The 22156-nt window shown below is 52.0% G+C and overlaps 1 protein-coding gene and 1 long non-coding RNA gene across 2 annotated transcripts in view; one reads left to right on the top strand and one right to left on the bottom strand.

Annotated features, from left to right (window-relative positions):
- Positions 1–357: 357 nt before the first annotated feature.
- Positions 358–5445, bottom strand: LOC307196320. The gene is made up of 3 exons (XR_013831110.1): positions 5326–5445; positions 1887–1982; positions 358–913 (listed from the first exon to the last, which is right to left on the bottom strand). It is a non-coding gene; the product is annotated as an uncharacterized lncRNA (long non-coding RNA).
- Positions 5446–5617: 172 nt separating this feature from the next.
- The window catches only part of ECE1 (endothelin converting enzyme 1), a 115037-nt gene continuing 98498 nt past the window's right edge, over positions 5618–22156 (top strand). The window contains exon 1 of the mRNA XM_079916810.1: positions 5618–5728. Coding sequence (XP_079772936.1) covers positions 5726–5728 — 3 coding nt within the window. The 5' untranslated portion in view covers positions 5618–5725. The remainder of the gene's footprint in view (positions 5729–22156) is intronic.

Genomic DNA, 22156 nt, shown 5'->3' with positions numbered 1-22156 from the left:
AACAGGGGTAATACTGACCACAGGGAATTGTGGGGTCAACGACAGCGCATGCCTAACTTTTATTTATGTATATTCCTGCCCAATCACAAGCAGAAAGGGGTTTGAAGCTCCTTAACAAATAAACACACAAATAACAACGACAACAAAAACTGAGCAACTACATACCAGACGATTAAAATAATGGAAAAACTATCTCATCCCAGCTCCCCTACTTGCTGGCTGTGTGACCTTGGGCAAGTTGTTTCACCTCTCTGAGCCTCAGCTTCCGCATTTGTAAAATGAGATAATAGTAGTACCTGCCCCCATTGGGATATTATAGAATTAAATAAAGTAATATGGAAGAATATTTAGCACAATGCTTGGCATATAGTAAATAGTCAATACATTTTAGCAATTATTAATATTATGTAATCTCACTTTTTTGTTTATAAAAAAGTAACCAGGGTACAGCTGAGCCACTTTGAGGACAGCCTCAAATCACTATTGAATTAGAAAGAAACACCAGTTCCTCCCCTCCCCCCACAACAACAAAAAAATTGAAAGGCAATTTAAAGGGATTTTTTTTTTTTTAATTTATTTTTGTCTGCATTGGGTCTTTGATGCTGTGCGCAGGCTTTCTCTAGTTGCGGCAAGCGGGGGCTACTTTTCATTGTGGTGCGTGGGCTTCTCGTTGCGGTGGCTTCTCTTGTTGCGGAGCACGGACTCTAGGAGAGCAGGCTTCAGTAGTTGTGGCACACGGGCTCAGTAGTTGTGGCGCACGGGTTCAGTAGTTGTGGCACACGGGCTCAGTAGTTGTGGCGCATGGGCTCAGTAGCTGTGGCACACTGGCTTAGTTGCTCCATGGCATGTGGGGGTCTTCCCAGCCCAGGGCTCGAACCCGTGTCCCCTTCATTGGCAGGTGGATTCTTAACCACTGCGCCATCAGGGAAGTCTAAAAGGCAATTTAAATATTTATTCAATTCTTTTGAAAATGTTAAAGGTGATTTTATTCATAATCTCAAAAAAACTTCTTAACATTCCTTTTCCTCTTTCTGTTTCTTTTTCTTGTCTTCCCTCCCACCCTCTGCAGACAGCCTCCAAATCTGTATCCTGAGTCCTTGAAATGCTCTCTCAAAGCTCAGGCTGCACTGCTCTTACCTCCTTGCCCCCTGCTTCAGCCTCTCCCATCTTTTCCCACCCAGCAACCTCTGCCCTTTCCCTCTTAGCTTGTTTCCTTCCCTTCCCTCCTCCTGTTACTCAGATCCACAGAATAAAACCAGGCTGAAGCTACCTGAACTACAGAGTTTTCTTCCTCAAAGGCAGGGAGGAAAGGAGGCTATGAACAGGTGAATAATGTAATGTTCTTCCTCTCACAAAACAGACACACATCTGTTAATACAGCTAAATGCAGAATCTCATCAAGGAGTTATCAGTGGTTGATGTTTGAGGAGTAAGATTATGGGGGACTTTTTCCCTATTGTATTCATTTCCATATTGTTTACACTATTTTACAGTGAGCACATATTAATTGCACTTGAAATCAGGGAAAATAGCAGAAAGAGTAAAGCAAAAGCAGGGATAATGTGAGTATCCAAAATATATTCCACTGGTCCTGTATTTAAATCATGCAAAGCGCCAACTATGGGGCCCAGCACACACTTGATAAATAGCAGCTATTGTTAGTCAAGACCTAATGGACCTCCAGCCCCTCATGGAAACTCAAACTGCCCAATTGAATCAGAGTAGCTGGTGGCCCAAGGAGAAAGGGATCAGGCTGCGACATGCCGGTCCCCAGCCCCACCCCAGGCAAACTCTCTGCAGGGTTGCAGAAATAGTCTGATTGGGTCTGACAAGTTCTGCTTGCTCCTCCCGGACCAGCCTCCTAACGGGCTCTTTCTGATGCTTACCTGATTATATCCTCCTAGGCTGGCGGGTGGATGTGTGTGATGGGGGAGTCTGTTCCTGGAGAGTCTGGTGATGCCCCCAGGAGCTCTAGACTATAGCTTCAGTTCAGTTATGGAAGACAAAACAAAATAAAAAATTAAATAGTTCTCATAATGAGTCTCATCCTGTCTGCAGGCCATGGGCTGTCCAATTTGTCCAGACTCTCTCTGACTTGGTACATGGCATCAGCAACCCCCCACTCCCCCCAAAAATCAGTCAACCACTAAGGATTCTTTGGGTACCTACTGTATGCTAGACATTACTGAATGTCTACTCTGTACAAGATGATGACAGAGGCAAAGCAGAGGAAGAAGAATACCAATAATAACGGTTGCCATTTATTGAAGGCCTATGAAATGTAAGATTCTCCACAAATTCGGGAGGATTCTTCTTGGACCTTGGTGAGTCCTGAGGCTGGGATGGCTAGAAATCACAACTAGACTCAAATGCCAGGTACCTCTGAGGCCCTCACTCTCCATGGCCTGGCCAGTCAGAACCCTCGGTCACAGTGACTGGCCAAGGAATGGATACATGTCTCAGTAAGAGCCAATGAGACTTGGTTTGAGGAATGTTGTTGGAACTGTTGAGGCAAGAGTCCCTGTTTCTGTTGCAGCTGCTGAGAGACTAGGATGCCTGGCTGGTGCTGCTGGCAGCCACCCTGTGATCATGAGGAGAGAGTCTGCCAGAGGACAAGGCCAGCAGAGAGGGAAACAGTCTTGACAGACCAAGAGAATGACACTGAATCCTGACAATCATCTGAGCTCCTCAATGCAGCCATGACTAAAGCTAGCTCTACCCCTGTACTTTTCAGTTTAAGGGAGTTTTTCTGCCAGTTTGAGCCCAGAAACCTGAGTATTTGGAGGAAGCACCCTCACCATCCAGTCTATAGGAGCCTGACAAGGGAAACATGTTTCCTTCCACACAACCACCCAGGTTTCTGTCAGAGAGCACAGCAAGTCCACAAATGTCAACAGAAGCAGCATGATGCCAGCAAAGGACCAAATCCTCTTAGACTGGCTGTGCCACCTTGGGGAAGTCACTTTCCCTCTCTGAACATTAATTTTCCTCACCTGTAACATGGGGCTGGGGTGGGAATCATAGCATCTATAGAATAGAATTGTTCCTAGAAGGCTGTTTGGTGGAGGTGAGCTCTGAGGATCCTCAAGGAGCTGGAGGTTAGGGTCAGAGTTAGCAGCAAACCTTCTCACTGTTCTCCCCTGAGCAGCATAAGACCAGGGCCTGTCTCTCCCAGGCAGCCTGGTGGAATGGAAGAGACCGAGCCATAGCACTAGGAGTCCTTCATTCTAGTCCTGGTTCTGCTGCCAGCCCAGGGAGTGGCTCTGGGCAAGCCCCTCCCCTGCCAATGTGCCCCCTTCAGAGGTGAGAAAGCCACGCCCTTTCTCCTCTTTTCTTCATAGAGTCAGGATCACATCATGTTCACTGTTGTATCCCCAATACTCAGCCCGGTTCCTGCCTCGTTGATAGAGTATTCCAGAATGCCCATCGTGTGAGTGAATAAAATGTGGTCAGGATGCCTGACCTTTCTTTTCTTTTTTTTTGGAACATGTTGTTGTAGTATAACATATACAGAAAAAAATGCACAGATCCTAAGGCGTCTTCACAAACTGAACACAGCCCTGTCCCCAGTCCTTCCATCCCAAAACCACCTTACCAGCAGCCGGAAGTCCCCCTGTTGCCCCCTTTCCAGTCATTCCCTCCCCAAAGGCAACACTGGCCAGACTTCTGACAGTATTGAAGTGCTTTGAACTTAATATAAAGGGAGAAACGCTTAACATTTTCCAGTGGTTCATAGCTTACAGAGGACCCACGTGTACATTAACTCATTAAATCTTCACATCAGTACTGGGGGGTAGGCAGGAATTACAAATCCTATTTTACAGAGGAGAAAACTGAGGCTCAGAGAGGAGAAGGGAATCCCCCAGAATCACACCGCTGGCAAGTGGAAAGCTAGGGTAACTGGTTCCATTTTCGTGTCTCCCTGGATTTCAGAATGTCCCTCCAGGCATCAGGAATGGTCACGAATCTGAAACCAGGAATAGTCAGGAATCTGAAACCAGTCCAGGCCTGGACAGCTGATGGTATAAGCTACCAGTCCTCCAGGATGGAAAGAGGGTCTGGGCATCAAAGTCCAGAGAAGTTTTGGTCACCTTTTGGGCAGGGCCCACCCCTCCTTTCTAGTCTGTGGCACTCAACAAGCTTTGTGAATGCTGACAAGTGGCTTCCTCCCTGTCTCCCTCCCTCCACACTGGAGAATTCAGAGGGCTGTTGAATGGAAACAGGGAGAGTTATTTCCACAGCTCCCTCCCTGCCCTCCAGGTGGCCACACACACTGCCCAGGAGCAGATGGTCCCTTTGTAACCTTGCACTGTGTGCCCAGACCCCTCCTCTGCATGCTCAGAATCACTCTGGGCCAGCTCCTGACCAGGGTGGCTGGCAGTAGATGCCTTGTCTTCCAGAATCCACCTCTGTCACCCGTGACTGGTAGGCAAGATTCCCCAGGTCTTTCCTTCTGGCCTCATGAACTCCTATACATCCTTCAAAGCCCAAACACCATCTCCTCTGGAATGTCTTTGTCTCTCCTAAACATCCACTTACCATGGTCCCTGCATATTAGTTTCTCTTTCTCAACACAACATAGAGATAATCACAAAGTCACATAAACAAAACACACATTTTCACTTCACCCACAATATTTCTCTCTCTCTTTTTTGCAAACTGGGCTACACACACAGTTGTACCAAATAACAGCCTTGCCCCTCTCATGTGCACATGCTACACCACAACACCAGAGGGGTTTGGGCTCCACTTGTTTACAGCAGGGACACAAAGTCTCTTTCTACCACACCAACATGCATGCAAAACAGGCCCCAAAAGCACAGATCACACATTCATACAAATACACAGACACACACCTCTTTCACTCAGGCAGTTACACAACCACATGTAGAGACAGTTTCTCCTCTGACATACAAACGTAAAGGCATAGAGAAACATCCATCCTTCTCTCTGCTTCCCTTCTACCTTCTCCTCTCAACCCTCACACACACACACACACACACACACACACACACACACACACACACACACACACACACACACACACACACACACACACACACACACACACACACACACACACGGAAGCAGGCAGTAACAAACTCCCAAAATAGTCAGTCTCTGCCTTTCCGTCACACATAAACACACAGGCACGCGGGATCCATCCCCCCTCCGCTTTTTCTGTCTCCTCCTCCCCTCTTACACACACACACACACACACACACACCACATAAACACACACACGCAGCTGCAGCACGCTGGGTCACACTCCTTGCTGGCGCCAGGCAGGAGACAAAGGTCGCCGAGGCTCCCGGCGCCGCGCACCTGACACAGCTGAGCCGCTCCCCGGGCTCCACCAGCCCCGAGCCGGTCTCGGCGAGGTCTGGACCCCGTACCCTGAAGCCGGAGACCCAGCCCGTTTCTGCCCTCGGGGGTCAGCACACCACCCCGGCCCCGGCCCCAGTCCCAGCGCGCAGAGGGTTAAGACGCGGGCGCGGGCGGGGCAGGCGGTCCCCGGGCGTGATTGGCTGAGCTGCCCGGGCCCCGCGCCCCGCCATTGGCCCCTCGGCGGGCCCGCCTCCTGGGACTCGGCGCCGGTGCCGCGCTTAGCCTCGGGGCCCCAGCGCGCCGCCGCGGCAGGCAGCCGCGGCGTCCGAGGTGTGCGGCCGGGAACTGGTAGTGGGGCCCGGGGAGCAGCGCGGGGCCGGAGCGAAGCGCGCGAGCTATGGTGAGTGCTGCGCCCGGCCCGCCTTGACGGTCCCCCGCGGCGGCGCCGGAGTGGGACTCGGGGCCCGCCCGGCTCGCGGGGGCTGGGCGCAGGCAGCAGCCCTGGGAGGGCGTGGAGTCGGGGGGCGCGCGGGCAGGGCTCGGCTCGCCTGGCGGCGCCGCGCTCGGTCCCGTCGGGGGCGGCCGCGCTGAGCTTGGTTCTGGGCGGCTGGACCCGGCCGGGTTTGGAGGTCTTGGGGTGGCCGATTCGGTTCGGAGTCCCTTGGTGCGGTTCTGGGCTGGGGCGTCCGGAAATCCCTGGACCCGGCTGGGCTTGGAGACCCTCGGCTGGTTCCGTAAGGGGGTCAGGGGCAATCTGAAGAGGCTGTATTCGGTAGGACCTGAGTGTCCCGGGCCTCTGAGGTGGTTCCGGGGCTCGACTTGGGGCATCGTGGGTGGCGGCGCCGAGCGCATTCATAAGACTAGGTTGGGCGCCCTGGGACTGTGAATCCAGTATTCCCCTAGGGGCTTGAGAGTGGAGGCTGGGCAGCCAGGTTGCGGCTGTCAGAGTCCAGGGGCCACTTGGGGACCCTAGGCCCAGCGATCTGGTCTCCCCAGCATCTCCCAGTAATGGGTCTTCAGAGGAGGGGGTTGCTGAGACCAAGCACTGACTTGGATGGGCATTGGTACCGGGGAGAAGGGAGCTGGGCATGGGGATTTCAGGGGGGTTTCTGAAGCCTTAGGAGAGAAACCCATTTGGTCGGGCCAGAGTTGTTGAGGCTGTGTTAGAGAGGAGGGTTGTCTCTGGAAGGAAAGCTAAGACCTTTCAATATCTCTCTGGGGCCCAGTGATCACCTCTCCATCTTGGGGGCCAAGGCCACCTACTTCTCTGTGGCTTCTTTCCCCAAGGACAGGCCCCTCTGATTCTCTCTCTAGTCCAGTTCTGTACCCTGCGGAGTGGATACAGGTCACCACGTAGGGCCTGAGGAGGGCACGTGCCAGTGATGGTGGCTGCCAGTCCTGGGGAAGCAGCCACCTCCACTTCTCCGTGGCAATGCTGCCAAGCCTGTGGGGGCCCGGGTGGGGGCAGGATGGGATCCCCTGTAGACTGACGAGTCCCCCCAGGGGCTCCCCAGGACCAGTCCCTACTCTGCCCAGGGCTGGAGTGCCCTTGCAACATCCTTTTCATCTTCCCTCCAAGCCAGTCCCCTCTTTTCTCGCTCCACGAGTGTCCGCCTCCCCTGTACCACCTGCCTCTCCGGAGTCAGTAGTAATGCAGGTATGGCTTGACTCTGCACCCAAAGGTGCTTAGAGACCATCTTGGATCCAGCCCACCTCATAGATCAGGAACCTGCCCCTGGATTGCTCTGCTTGGACTCCCCGCGGACGGCACTTGATTTAAGGTCTCAGTATATGGGAAATAAAAGGGGTGTCGTTGAGGTTGAGGTCATATCATCCACTTTGCCTCCAAGCCCACCCTGACCTAAGTTACTCAGAAAGAGAACTGTTTTCTCCTTAAATATCAGTAAAGAAAGAGAGGTCACCTTGCGTTGGTGACACTTTTCAGAGCCTTACAACCTAAGAAGCCTCCCAGCCTGTCAGAGGGGCCCCTGGCTTTGGCATCAAACAGATTTGGATTTGAATTCTAGTTCCTCTACTTCCCCAGAGGGACAAATTACGTCATCACCTCCCAGTATCAGTTTCCTCATCTGTGAAGCGAGATGATGGGTCTTATCTCACAGGGATGGTGTACAGATTCAGTGAGATAACCCAGTGAGAGTGCTTTGCTCAAATACAGCTAACTTTCCTTTCTTGTACAACCGTAAGCTCAAGGTGGGAAGTTCTGCCTGACATCTAACCTATTTGCTAAGTCTGGAAGAAGGATTAAAATTCATCATGTTGTGGGGAGAAGGGAAGAGTGATACTTAGAGAACGGGTCATTGGCTCATCTTTTAACAAAGATTTATTGAACACTTACTATATGCCAAGCGCTGTCTAGGGAGGGAAAAACAGTCGTAAACACTGTGTCAGGAGAGCTTCCACCAGTTCATAAATGTCCACGCAATCCTCAGGCTAGGTGGCATATCTTTAGGAGAGGTAGAGAGATCCTGCCAGGTGAGGGCTCCCTTCTGTATGGAGAGGTGAGAGAAAGCTTCACCCAGCAGGTGGCATCTGAGTTGGAAAGAACATCCCAGCTAGGGGAACCTGTGTGAGCAGGGGACCAGAGGTGTGGGAGTACGGGAGAGGCCTGAATGGGGCTTGCCTGACACCTGGGCATCGGAGAGGCAGGAGAGAGGAGAGAGAGTGGGCAAGGGATGCTGATGGGGCTGGATGGCTGGAGGCTTAGGCAGACCGAGGAGCCAGAACTCCACTGTGGACTGTTGGTCCACTGCATGTGGGTGCAGAGGAGGCTGATGTCAGGCCTCCTTGGCCCCCGTCATTTTGGTTTCCCCTAAACCCTAGTCCCTGTGCTCATTCCTGAGGTGGGGGTGATTCAGGGCCGCTAGAGTGTTTATTCCTTGGATCTCCTGCTCCATGGGTTTTAAACAATTCAGCGTTCCCTCCATCGTTGCCAAGTTTCCCCTGGCCCCTGGGTTCCTAGTGGGGCTCCTTTGGAGAGTGTGTGGGCTGTTTCCTGTTGTCCTGGCTCAAGCTCCCTGATGGTTCCAAGCTCCCCACCCAGGTCTCTAACCCCTTGGCGGGGAGTCAGCGCTGTTCTCAGAGACCTCAGGTAGACCCCCCCCCAGTGCAGGCTTGACATGAGGGTTCTCAGGAGGCACAGCAGCAGGCACAGAGGGGTGAAGGAGATTGCCCAGGATCACACAGCAAGATAGCGCCAGAGCAGGCACAGACCTCCTAGATGTTTGGAGGGTTACCAGATGGACAGGTTGGGGGAAGGAGGCCCAACCCGGCATTGCCAGTCCACTCTTGTGGCGCCTTGAGAATGTTCCTTTACATTCCAAACTAGGGGCCGAGCACAAAGCCACAGCTAAGGGTTGGGAATCATCTTTACCGTAAGTGGCTGAGTTGAGGACAGGTCCAGCTCCTAGGTTTGAATACTGGTTATACCACCAACTTGCTGCGTGACTTTGCATCAGTTATTCCCTCTTTCTACACCTCCTTTCCTACCAAATGGGGCAGATCTGCTCCTTCTGTAAGATACAATGTAGAAATGCTTCATTGCCTATTAAGCACTTGAGGGAAAAAGTATTATTAATTAAAGGTGGGAGGCCAGCCACATCCCCCCTGAACCAGTCTGTAGGGGGTTCCCGGAACACAGAAGTACCTTTCCCGGTGTGGCCAGAGCCTGTGCTCATAACTGGGTTATTGCTAACATTTTAGTAAATAGGCATGTTGTTAACTTTTGTTAAAGAATAAGTACATTGTTTCCCAGACAGAACTGGAGAGACCAGGAGAGCAGCAGGATTTGAGGAGTAAGAGGGCTACAGGGTGGATTCAGCAGAAAGTTTCAGGCGTCAGCCAAGACATAAGCAGGTTGGCTAAAGTCCACACTTCGATGACAGCGAGGGAGGAACCATCAGCAAATGTTTACGACTTTTCGTTCCCCTCAATTTTTTCTTTTTGGTTGACTAGCTAAGCACCTCGCCCCCGTCAGAGTGCTGCATTCATTCATTCATTCGTTCATTCATTCGTTCACCAAACAAGTATGCGTGGCATAATGCCAGGAGCTGGGGCTGTGGGTGGTGTGAACGAGACGGGTAGGTCTGTCTTCCACAGTCTGGTGGGCAGGCAGATATGGAGCAGGAAATTACCAGTGTGATTTCTGTTACCAAGGAGACTCGCAGGGTGCCGAGGAACAGATAGGGCAACCTGGCCTGGGGATCAGAAGAGGCTCCCTGAGGACGTGACATTAAGGTTGTAGCCTAAAGAATGAACATTCTAGGCAGAGGGAGCAGTAAGTGGGAGATGGGACAAAACATGGTGCACTCGGGAGTTAATTCAGTTGCAGGCTGGGAGGTGGCCCCGGGGCAGGCGCACGCAGGGAGGGCCAGGTTAAGAATTCGGGGCTCGATCCTAAGGGCAGTGAGAGGAGTGATGTGGTCAGGTCTGCGTTTTGAGATGATGGTACAGGCTGCTTTCTGGAGAATGGGTAGGAGGGGTGAGGCTGGAGGCTGGGAGACCATTTAGGAGGCTGCCAGAGTGGCCCTAGGAGAGATGACAGTAGTCTGGACACCAGTCACTGCCCCATCCACCCCACCCCACATCCCCATCATGCTGCCCAGAATGGGCAGTGAGGAGAGGAGGGAGCTGTGGCCACAGAGGTCCCACAGCCCTGTGGACATTGACCTTTCTCTTCTCATGCTTTCATGCAGATAACTAGCGGAGCTCCTGGCCTCCAAGAACTTTGACCTAAAAGAGAGAAAGGTGAAGCTTCAGAATGGCTCTGAAACAAGGTAGAAAACAGGGATGCAGCTCCAGAGTCACCCTGGCCATGGAGGTGTATCAGGGAAGTCTTCCCGGAGGAGGCGGCATCTGAGCTGCTTCATATGGCAACAGTTAGTGGAATGGAATGCTTCCTAGGAGCCAAGCTTTGGAGACATGACAACAAGGAGATACTCTTCTGTCCTTAAAGAGTTATAGTCTGGGGGGCAAAGTTTAATGAGCAAGCAACACTGACTGAACCCCACTGCCAGTGAGAGGTGCTGGGGGTCTAGGCCCTGAGGGTTCTGCCCTTTCCCCAGCGGCCCTGAGGATGGGGTGCCTGGGATATCCGCTGGCCTGTCTCAGCTCGCTGACAAGCCTCAGAATGGCTCCCTCCTCCCCACAGGCTCCTGGAGAGGTGGGCGGTGGGGGGCGGTTTACCGACAGGGGAGATGGAAACAGAGGAACAAGTTTCTGGAGAACATTCAGGAAATTAGCTGAGGGAGGACCCAATGTCAGGGCCCAGAGATAGGGAGGTAGGCCTGGCTGCTAGATCTTCTTAAAACCTCGAATGCTTGTGTTAAAAGGGGATTTGTAACCGTCTAATTCAACGTCCCCGTTTTACAGGAGGGAAGACTGAGGGGTACAATGAGCCTCTACCATGTGCCTAGCACTTAAATGTAACCCTTTTGACTGTCACACCAACCACAGGAAGTAGGTTCATCCCCATTACAGAGCTGTGAAAGCTGGTGCCCAACGGCCACTTAGGGAATTAGGAGCTGGAACTGGGCAGCGGCCTCCTGATTCCTCAAGATTCTGGCTTCAGTCCCAAACTACCACTCAATTTAGCAGAAACTTCCTTCCTGGGAAAGCCCCCTGAGGACCTGGATGGGACTCCTGGGCAGTGGCCAGAGGCATTGGGAGCTGATTGGGGCCAGGCTGAAATACTGATTATCTTTCACCTTTGCACAGCACTTGACAGTGAAGTCCTCTCCTCCCCACTCACCAACTGTCCTTGAGTCCCACTGCCGGTCAGTGGCAGAGCTAGGACTTCAACCCAGGCCTGTGCTTCCCCGCCCAGACCCCCAGCTCCCCAGCTCCCGGCATTGCCCCAGGGGCCCTGGCCCACGTCTCCAGTGGCCCCTGACTGGAGATGTCCCAAGCTTCCTGACCACATGCCCCCGTGAGTGTGAGCCTGACACATAAGCCTCGCCTTCCCTGGGCTCCTCCCCACAAGCTCCTTTGCCTCCTTGGCTGTAGGCAGGAGCGGGGCGGGTGGCAGCCAGGAGGAGTAGGGTTACAAGTGTAAACACCGTCATGTCAATATTTACCTCTGCCTGGAACCAGAGCCTCTGCCTCCCACACGCTGCCCCTCTGGGTGCACATGGCCTGCTCCAGGCCGCTCTGGTCACTGAAGGCAAGGCCAAGGGTGGAGATACGTGTAGCTTCCAGCCCAGCTCTGCCTCTATCTTTCCGTGTGGCCCTGAGCAAGACACTCTCCCTTCCTGAGCCTTAGTTTTCCCATCTGTAAAATGACATGGCTGGGATAGACCGATTCAAGGGGCCTTTTCAGCTGTGACCTGTAGGATCACAAGCATAATACTCTGGTTCAGAGCACAGGCGTGAAGTTGGCCAGACGAGGGTTGCATCCCAGCTCTGCCGTTGCCTCACTGTGAGATTGTGGGCAAGTCAGTTAACCCCTTTGAGCTTCGTTTCTCCATCTGTAAAATGAGATCCTAACATACCTGTTTTGGAGGGTCGTTGGTGAGGGTTAACGAGATGATGCATTAATACGCATGGCTTTTGGCTCAGGGTAAGAACTGAGTGATGGCGGTGGTGGCCGTTACTCCAGAGAAACATTTTATGATTCTCTGAATCCAGACGCTGGGTTGCGTCACTTGGGGACTGGAGCCAAGGGTGGGGACTGTAACCTCAAGCCCTCCTAGTACTCTGGGGCCACTGGCTGGGCTGGGGGGACCCAAGGGTTGGAAAAGCCCCTTGGTTAACACCACACACACACACACACACACACACACACACACACACACACACACACACACACACACACACACACACACACACACACAGCTGAGGCTTCTTTTTTTGGATGGAGGTCCAGGACTGACCTCCGAGACTTGTGGCAGTGAGAGCAGCAAGGAAAGGTGGGGGAGGCAGAGCGGGGAGGAAGGATGCATTTCCAAAGCAGCTATTTCACAGAAGCTCCGAGTCCAGTACACACAGGACTGTTCCCTCCAGCCCTGGAGAGGAGGAGGCATGGGATGAGGCAGCTGCCGGTCAGCAGAAGTGGACCTACAGACCAGTGGGCCCAGGTTCAAGCCTGGCTCCCACGCTTTTTGCTCTGTCACTTTGGACAGCATGTCGCCTCTCTGAGCTGTGTTTTCCTCGTCGCTAATATGGAGATGCTGGGGCCTAGTTTGTACAGTAGTTGGAACAGTTTCGTCAGGTGCTGTTTCAGAAGAACCCAGCTCAGTCCTGGCACATACAGGGCGCTCAGCCGGTATCAGCCTCACGAGAACCACACGCCAGTCCTGGTGCTGCTTGTGTGGGTGCTTCTTGAGGACAAGATTGTACGTTTTTTTAAAATTGTGGTATAATTTGCATAAGATGCACACATCTTGTACAGCTCAGTTTTTACAAATGTACACACCTACATCATCACCCCCTAGATCAAAATATAGAAGCTTTCCACTGCCCCAGAAAGTTCCCACGTGCCCCCTTCTGTCAACCCCCTGCTACAGGGGGCTGCTGACCTACTTTCTATTCTCTGTTTTGCCTGATTTTTAACCTTATCTGCATGAATTCATATGTATGTACACTTGGGTCTGGTTTCCTTCAGCTTCAGTCAATACTGACCGTTTGTAGTTCTTTCGTGCTGTTGCCAGTATCTGGGCCTTTTTAGGCTCTATTGCATCCCACTGGGTAGATGTGCATGTAAATGTCCGTGGATGAGAATTTGAATTGATTCCAGTTTGGGCAGCTGTGACATTCCTGTGCGTGTCTCTTGGGTGGGTCTTAGGAGTTGAACTGCCGGGCCGTAGGGTCAGTGCGTATTTAACTTTCCTAGAAACTGCCACACAGTTCTCCAAGGAGGGTACTGTTCACCTCTTTGCCCAGGGCCCCATGGCCTAACCTAGAGTACTTTCGTGATGAATGTTTTTAGAAGCAGGATGGAATTTGAGTCCTTTCTTTGTCTTAATGCTTCAGATCCACACTGTCGGCCCTGCCTCTGCTGTCAGGGCCTGGCAGCCAGGCTGGGGCTCTGCCTAGACCCTGCCTGAGCTTTCTCTAGGCGTCTGTCATTTCTCAGGGCAGGGAGGGGGTCCTGGCCCTGGAGACCCCAGGCCATGAGGCTCTACCACTGATTGTCTGTGTGACCTTAGGCAAGTCCCTTCCCCTTCCTGGTCCTCAGTTTCCCCTTCTGCAAAACACTGTGTGGATTGAGGTTTCCGCAGCTCCCCAGTTTCTGGTAGGCTCCCCTCATTTGGGAGCCATTTGCTCCCAATTGCTCTGTGCTTTTCCACCTCCAGGGTTGCCCCTGTGCCACCTGTGAACCCCAGCTGTCCTGTATCTCTGAGAAAGGACCATTTGGGAAAGTGTGGGTAGGCTCTTCATCTTGGTACCCTCCCTACGCACCTCACTGTGAATCAGTCCTCCCTGGGTGAAAGCCCCCCAGAGCAGGCCTCTGGCCGTGGGAGCCCCACCCATGGAGGCTTTGCAAAGGCGATGGAGCAAACCTGGGTCTGTATCCTGCCACTTTGGGCTTTGTGACCTTGGGCAAGTCTCTCCACCTCTCTGAGCTCCTGAATCCTCATCTGCAGGGTTATAAGGACGAAATGAGGTCTTGCATCATTGTGGGGACAGAGGTGGATGGGGCAGCAAAGTCCCTGCCCTTAAGGAGCTACATTCTAGCGGAGGGAGCCAGAGACTAAACAGACAAACCAACCAACCAGAAAGATCACTTCAGAGAAAGGAAAGGAAAGAAAACAATGTGGCTGTGAGGTGGGGGGTGGGATACTCTAGACGGCCGGGAAGGATGAGGAGGGGGCAGCCAGGCAAAGATGCGGGAGAGGAGAGTTCCAAACAGAAGGAACAGCAGGTGCAAAGAGCCTGAGGCAGGGACGAGGGATTTGGCACGTTGTGAGTGGCAGGAAGGCCGATGTGGCTGGGCAGAGGAAGCAAGGGGGAAGTGGGTAGGAAGAGGTGGCGTGGAGGGGCCAGGTCCTGCAGGGCCTTGTCAAGCACGGGGGGAAGCTGGCATTTCATTTTTAGAGTGACGGGAAGCCACTGCAGGGCTCCAAGTAGGGGATGACTCGCGTTTTGGTTTATGTTTTAGAAAAGCCCTGGCTGCTGTGTGGGGGAATGGCCTGTAGGGGGCAGGAGTGAGGCGGGGAGGCCAGTGTCTGGTGAGAGTGGGCCTCAGTACTTTCTCCTGTCCTGAGGGCAAGGAGGCTTGTGTTACTCTAGGATGTGGGATTTTAGCAGCTACTTCAGAGGACGGGCGAGCAGTAGTGGGGGCATCCCAGGTGCTGCAGGATGTTCCTGGCAGCAGAGCATGGGGGGCAAAATTTGCCTTTGGAGCCAGAGAGACCTGTCTTAAAACCTCCATTTGAACTCAGCCTTCCAGGGGGAGCTTGGGATTCTCCCAAAGTGACCCCTTTCCCACCACCCCAGGCCCTGAGGACCCAGGGACATGGAGCCAGAAGGGCACAGAGCCAGGGCCTGCCTCCCCCGCTTCCGCACACCCTGCCGAGAAGTGAGGCGGAGGAAGTGATGGCCTCAAAGGCACGCCTAGCCCCTCTGCCCTCGGGCTGCCGCTCCCACGGCCCGGCTCGAGGAAATCCTGTGGCTTGGTGGTTCCTGGGTGTCCCGGGCTGGTCTGAGGCAGGAGGCGGCCACGAGAAAGCAGTACTTCATTTTTCTCTGCCCCTGAGTGGGTGGTTACTCGGTATCCTGCTGGGCTTCCGCGGGTGGAGAGAAGGAAGAGGGAGGGCATGGGAGTTCACAGAGTCTCAGAAGATCTACATGGAAGTGGGACGTAGACATCATCCAGAACAACCTCTTCGCGGGGAGACAAAGCCTCAGAAAGGGAAAGAGGCTTTGCCTGAGGCCACACGAGTTAGAAGCAGGACTTAGACCCTGACTTCCGGGACTCCTAATTCGGTGCTCTTTCTGTTAAGATGTGGGTCTCAGAGCCAGATAGACCTGGGTTCTAGTCCCAGCTCTGCCACTTAATCCTAGCTGGGTGATCTTGGGCCAGGGACTGTTTCTGAGCCTCAGTTTTCTCCCCTGTGGAATGGGATGATAGTAATTCCTTTCTCATGGTGTTTTAAAGAGTGGTTGAAATGATTCTTGTAGAGCTCATAGGATGTGCACATAGTGGGTCCTCGGTAACAGGAGCTGTCAATAACGTAATGTTAGTAGGATTGAATAACATGGCTATTGCAGTTCTGTAATTCTGAGCCTCGCGAAGAGCTGGAGAGACCTGCTGCGTGCTAGGCTTCGCTTGTGCTGTTTTCTAGTTCTGGTGAATGCAGTTAGGCTGGGGAGGTGAGGAGATTCCCATCATCAGCCTATCTCACTGCTGGTTTATTTTACTTCCCCATATAGTTGGGAGACCCTTTAACAAGGCCCTTAATTATCACCACCACCCCAACACACACACACACACACACACACACACACACACACACACACAAACACACACGCACACACGCGCACACACACACACACACACACGCACACACACACACACACACACACACACACGTGCATGCCTGAAAGGATTAGGTGGGCTGGAACGATTCTGTCTGCCTGCAGCCTGAATAGGGAGCAGACAGGCATTAAATGCAGGCCCGGGATGGAACCCTAGGCAGCTCCCACTTTTTGCGCCAGGTCCCTACTACACACTCACTGATTCTTGTTTGTGCAGCATGGCCTTGGGGCCAAGAGCAGGGGTTGAGGTATCAATTTGAACTTGAACCCTGGCTTCACCACTTATTTGCTGTAAAGGACCTTTGAGCAGGTAAGTTTTCCTCTCTGAGCCTTGGGTCTCCCATCTGTGGTGTGGGTAAACAACCTGCTCCGGGGCGTTTGCAGACATTAAACGGGGGAAGCTGTGCTCAGAGCACGTGTGGCATATTCAGCACTTGACTCTGCGAGATGGGCGGTACTAATTACAACACACCTATGTATGTCCCAAACCCGTTAGCCTGTTCCTCTTTCCACAGCTGTTCTCAGAAACTTTCCTGACAGTCCCCGGCCCACCCATCCCCTTTGAGGGACGAAGGAGACTGTCCCTCAGCCCCCTTCATTCCCCACCCCCGACTGCCTTCTATCAGGCTACAAGTCACCTTGGACGGAATTTCCTGCTCTTTCTTGTCTCCTGCACCAATGCAGATCAGGAGCCGGTCTGCCTGGGTTTGAATCCCAGCTCTGCATTTACTTGAGCAACTTTAGGCAAATCCCTTTAGTTCTTAGCCTCTCTTTCTGCCTAACTGAAATGGGAAGAATAATAGTACTGAACTCATACAGCTGTTTAAACAAGCAGTATAATTCTTGTAAAGAGCCAGAGTCTGTGCCTATCATAATCTGGGATCCACACCATAAGTGCCTAGTAAATGTTAACTGATTTTATTATCGGATGGAGTTCTGAAGGAGCAGAGCCCCTACCTCTTTACATCTGTATTCCCAGCACCTGGCAAGGATGGGCTTGGAAGGGATTTGGGTTCTGCAGGGATTTGCACCATGGGCAGCAGAGAGTTGTATTGCCTTACCAGTGAATTGGGCCTCCCTGAAAAGACCTTTGTCAGGGACTCGGGTCATATTGTGAGCTTGTTTATGCCCATGTTGTGGGCAGACATTTCCCACAAGCCTACTCCGCATCACCCCATGCTCTAGACGGTGTGGGAGAAGGTGCAGACGCAGGGCTGCCTTAGTGAGCTCACAGTCCACAGGGGAAGCTAGGCACCATGGTTCTGATCCAATTCGAGCATGGTCAGCACTGGCCAGGCAGGCGACTTCAGAGAAAACTTCTGGGGTTGGTGACACTTGATGATTCCTTGGGAGAAATGATGTGTTAACTTCTGCCTACCTTTGATTTTTCTTCCATAATCCTTTTGTTCTTTCCTGCCATAGCGTTTACTGGTCTCAGCTATTACATAAAGATAATCAGGCTATCATCAAAAAATCCACAAACAATAAATGCTGGAGAGGGTGTGGAGAGAAGGGAACCCTCCTGCACTGTTGGTGGGAATGTAAATTGGTACAGCCACTATGGAGAACAGTATGGAGGTTCCTTAAAAAACTAAAAATAGAGCTACCATATGACCCTGCAATCCCACTCCTGTGCATATATCTGGAGAAAAACATGGTCTGAAAGGATACATGCACCCCAGTGTTCCTTGTAGCACTGTTTACAATAGCCAAGACATGGAAGCAACCTAAATGTCCATTGACAGAGGAATGGATAAAGAAGATGTGGTACGTATATACGATGGAATATTACTCAGCCATGAAAAAGAATGAAATAATGCCATTTACACCAACATGGATGGACCTAGGGGTCATCATACTGAGTGAAGTAAGTCAGGCAGAGAAAGAGAAATACTGTATGATATCACTTATATATGGAATCTAAAAAGAAATAATACAAATGAACCTGTTTACAAAACAGAAACGGACTCACAGACTAGAGAATGAACTTATGGTTACGGGGCAGGGTGAGGGGAGCGGGGGAAGGGTGGGGGGAAGGGATAGTTAGGGAGTTTGGGATTGACATGTACACACTGCTATATTTAAAAAGGATAACCAACAAGGACCTACTGTATAGCACAGGGAACCATGCTCAATGTTAAGTGGCAGCCTGGATGGGAGGGGAGTCTGGGGGAGAATGGATACATGTATATGTATGGTTGAGTCACTTTGCTGTGCATCTGAAACTCTCACAACATTGTTAATTGGCTATACTCCAATAGAAAAGTTAAAAAAAAAAGATAATCATGTTTCTTGAGTATTTACTGTGTGCTAGGCACAGTGCTAAGTGTTTTATGTTATCAGTTCTCTTAACTGATAACATCAGCCCTATGAAGTATTTTTATTATCCCCATTTTAGAGGTGGGGAAACTGAATCACAGAGAGGTAATGTATCTCTCTGAGCCAATAAGTGGTAGAGCAAGATTTGAACCCCAGACAGTTTGGCCAGAGCCCAAGTTCTTTTTTTTTTTAGGTGTTTTAGGTATTCTTTTTTTAAAAATTTATTTATGTATTATTTTTGGCTGCGTTGGGTCTTCGTTGATGCGCACAGGCTTTCTCTAGTTGTGGACGGGCTTCTCATTGTGGTGGCATCCCTGTTGCGGAGCACGGGCTCCAGGCACGCGGACTTCAGTAGTTGTGGCTCACGGGCTCCAGAGTGCAGGCCCAGCAGCTGTGGCACATGGGCTTAGTTGCTTCGCGGCACGTGGGATCCTCCCGGACCAGGGCTCGAACTCATGTCCCCTGCATTGGCAGGCGGATTCCCAACCACAGCACCAGCAGGGAAGCCCAGAGCCCAAGTTCTTAACCACTACACTAGAGTGCTTTGTCTGTAACTGACTGTCCCCCACAGTCCTATGACTAGGCAGTCTCGCAGATCCTGACTGCTTCCCCTTCCATGGGAGTCCTTTGCAGCCAGCAAAGATTAAGAAGTTAATATGAGGTCTTTCTGTATATCCTCCCTTAAGCATCAGCTCTGGCTTGAGCTGATGTCCTTTCAGGAGAAAGGGATCTGGAAGTTGAAACCCTGGAAAACAAAGGGCTTGTATCTGAGAGAGGAATAGGGATTAGAATAGAGGCATTTAGTGGGGTGAGGAAGGGAACTCAGAAGGCTGAAAAAGTTGGAATTCAGACTGAACCAATATTTGCCAAATGCATCTTCTGTGCCAGGTATGGGGGTATCTCTGCCTCCAAGGAACTCCTAGCCCTGTGGGAGAGATAGACAAGTCAACTGGCCACAAGTGAAAGGCAACAGCCTTTAAAGGCTGGAGGAATGGATGACTAACTTGGCCCAGGGAGGTGATATTTTGAGTTGGGTCTTGAAGGATGATTAGGAGTTCACCAGCCAGGCAGAGCCAGTAGTGGCAGAGCCAAAATTTAAACCTGAAGAGTCTGTCTCCAGAGTCTGTGTTGTCACCCACCGTGGCATGCTTGGCTCCACTGCCCTGCGAGGCCTGGCCTTGGGAGTGATTCTTCTGGTCCTGGGCCACTCAGTGCGGGCCCTGGGCAACTGTCCAGCCATTTCCCATCCAACCCCTGCTTCTGTCCTCGCAAACCCTGCTACGCACCCCTTCTGCAAGGGTGGTGGGTGGTTGACCAGCCTTGCATGGAGAGTCTCTGCCCTCTCTAGATGGCCAGGACTTGTGTCCTGAGAAGGACACACAGATTCCACCTCCGGTGCACCTGCGGCATCAAAAGAGGCATGAGGAGTCGGTGAAGGATTTCCTGTTTTGTTTTGCAACTCTCCGCATCTCCCCGCCCCCCAGCACCTGAAATGAACTTTGCATAAGGCACTTCCTCAGATCATTTCCAGCAACCCCGGCAGGTAGAGGTTGGTTGTTACCATTTTACATCTGCAGAAGGCAACAGAGAGGTTGAGCTGCATGTCCAGGGTCACACAGCTAGGCAAGTAGAGAGTCCAGAATTTGTTCCTCAGCTTGTCTAACTCCAAGGCCTGTGCTCATGTTTTTAAGCCATGAGGAAGCAGAACAGTTCATGATAGGCCTGTGCCTTTCTGGTGACAGATGCTCTCACTCCCATTCCACATAACCTATGGGCTCCTAATCAGGGCCCCGGGAATTGCAGGTTAGTGGTAACAGTAAGACTGCATTGACTGCAGTGCTTCTCAAGCCCAAGTGTACGTGAGAATCACCAGGAATTCCGGTGACAAATGCATATTTCATTGCCCTTGTCACAGACATTCTGATTCAGTATATTTGGAGTGGGGTACAGGAACCTACATTTCCAGCGAACTTCCTGATTCTGACGCTGGTGGGCGAATGATCACACTTTGGAAATCCTGACTTATTACACATATGCTCTGGGCCCAGCCCTGTCCTGGGCCTTTTGTTTTGTCACTTCAGCCATCAGAACATTGCTTGGTGGGGGATTGATGCAAAAGGAGGTGGAGAGTCTTGAAAGAGACCTCTACCAGTCATAATAAAGACATTTGTAATCAACGTACTGTAAGTGTTAATTTAATCTTTAGATTAATTGGGTATAGAATGGTGAGCACACAGAAATGGTCTTAGGTAATTGCATAGATTTCTGATTTTGAGCAGGATACTGTGTGACCTTATGTCTGAAGAGCCCGTCCCAGGCAGGGGCTGGCGGGAGAGCAGTGGCAGGGAAGACATCTCTCAGGAAGAAACATTTGAGAAGAAGTCTGAAGGGTGGGTTAAGTATTAACCAGGCAAAAAGATAGACAAGGATTCTAGGCTGAGAGAATGGCATGTGCAAAGGTCCTGAGGTGGATGACCTATAGCATGTTCAGTGCAGCTGGAGTAGAAAGTGAAAGTGACCCAAGGTGAGGCTGAGGGGTCACCAGGGCCTGGGCCCCATGGGGTTATGTGGACCAGGTGAGTGTGTGTGTGTGTGTGTGTGTGTGTGTGTGTGTGTGTGTGTATTTCAAATCAATAAAGTTTAGGCTTAATTTTCTTCTACACCGAAAGACCCCACTTAAGCCTGCAAAGGAAGAAAAGGCAAACATCTATAACTGGAAGGGTGGAGGGTCCACCTGGCCCTGCAAAGGGTGCCAGCAGGGAGATGGCAGGACCTGAATTGCCTTTTTTTAAATCCTCTCTGGCGGCCGAGTGGAAATGGCCTTGGGTGAGAGGGCAGCAATGGAGGTGGGAGATGGTGGTCCAGCCCAAGCCTGTGGTAGTGGTGAGGGAGAGGCAGACAGAGACACTGAGGGGTAGAGTTGACAGTCTTGGTGATTGATTGGGGCAGGACAGGGCATCCAGCCCATTGCTTTGACAGGTGAGAACTGAGCCCAGGAGGATGCATGAGCTGCCCTGGGTCAGGGTCACACAGCTTGGTAGTGGGCCTTCCAGCTAAACTCTGACTCAAAGCCCAGCTTCCTGCTAGCTGCTTTTGCAGCTCTTCTTCCAGGCCTTCTGGTGGCTACACCCGCTCCCTGTGCCCCCCAGCTCCCCCACTGTGGAGTCCGCTGGCTTGAGAGAAGGGGGAGGCTTTATGGGCACAGATTCTGTCTTTGAAGCATCTAACGGGGGAGGAGCAGCTCTCTGCCCTCCGGATTCTTTCTCCGTGACCTCTGCACCCCGCTGCCCTCCCCAGACTTTGAAGGAGTCCACAGAAGTGGGGCTGGGGTGGGGACTGGAGTCGCTGTGCCCACACGGCCCCTCACTGGGCAGGGGTGGGGGCCTTCCAAGGACCTGAGGAGGCTCCCTGCCGTGGAGAGAAAGGAAACACAAGGGCTGAAGCCTGGGCCTCAGCCGGTGAGATTTCCCCAGAAGTAGGAGATGCCCCCTCATCCAAACCTCTTGTACTAGAAGCTGGCCCTTTAAGATTTCTGTCCCCCTCCTGCCCCCTCCTCACATTAACTCTCTGGCAAGTAAAGTCTCTGAGATGTTCAGTTAAATGAATTTCTAGCTCTGCAGGCCTCTCCCCACCTCCCCATCCTGGTCTAAAGTATCCCCTCTCGGGATCCAAGATAGCCATAGCTCCCCTGTCGTGGACCTCATTCCCTCTGTATCGGAGCCCCCATTTTCCTCTTTGGGGCTCAGGCTCCCCCTTTTTCTCTCCAGGTTCCAGAGCCCATTTTCCCTTCAGGATCCTTTTCCCTGGGAATTGCCCCTGGACTTGGACCCAGGCCTGATCTCCCTCTGGGGACTGGGTCCCCTGCTCTCCTAGAGATGAGACACCTACACACACACACATGCGCACGCGTGCGCTCACACACCCACACCCCAAGAACTGGCACACAGTAGGTGTTCAAGAAATGTGTTCTCTTCCTCCTGCCGCCGCGTTTTCCAGGCCCCCCCCCCCCCACATG

This window comes from Stenella coeruleoalba (assembly GCF_951394435.1).
Source record: "Stenella coeruleoalba genome assembly, chromosome: 1".
Taxonomy (NCBI): domain Eukaryota; kingdom Metazoa; phylum Chordata; class Mammalia; order Artiodactyla; family Delphinidae; genus Stenella; species Stenella coeruleoalba.
The sequence above is the reverse complement of the archived record's forward strand: the minus strand, read 5'-3'. Positions and strand labels throughout refer to the sequence as shown.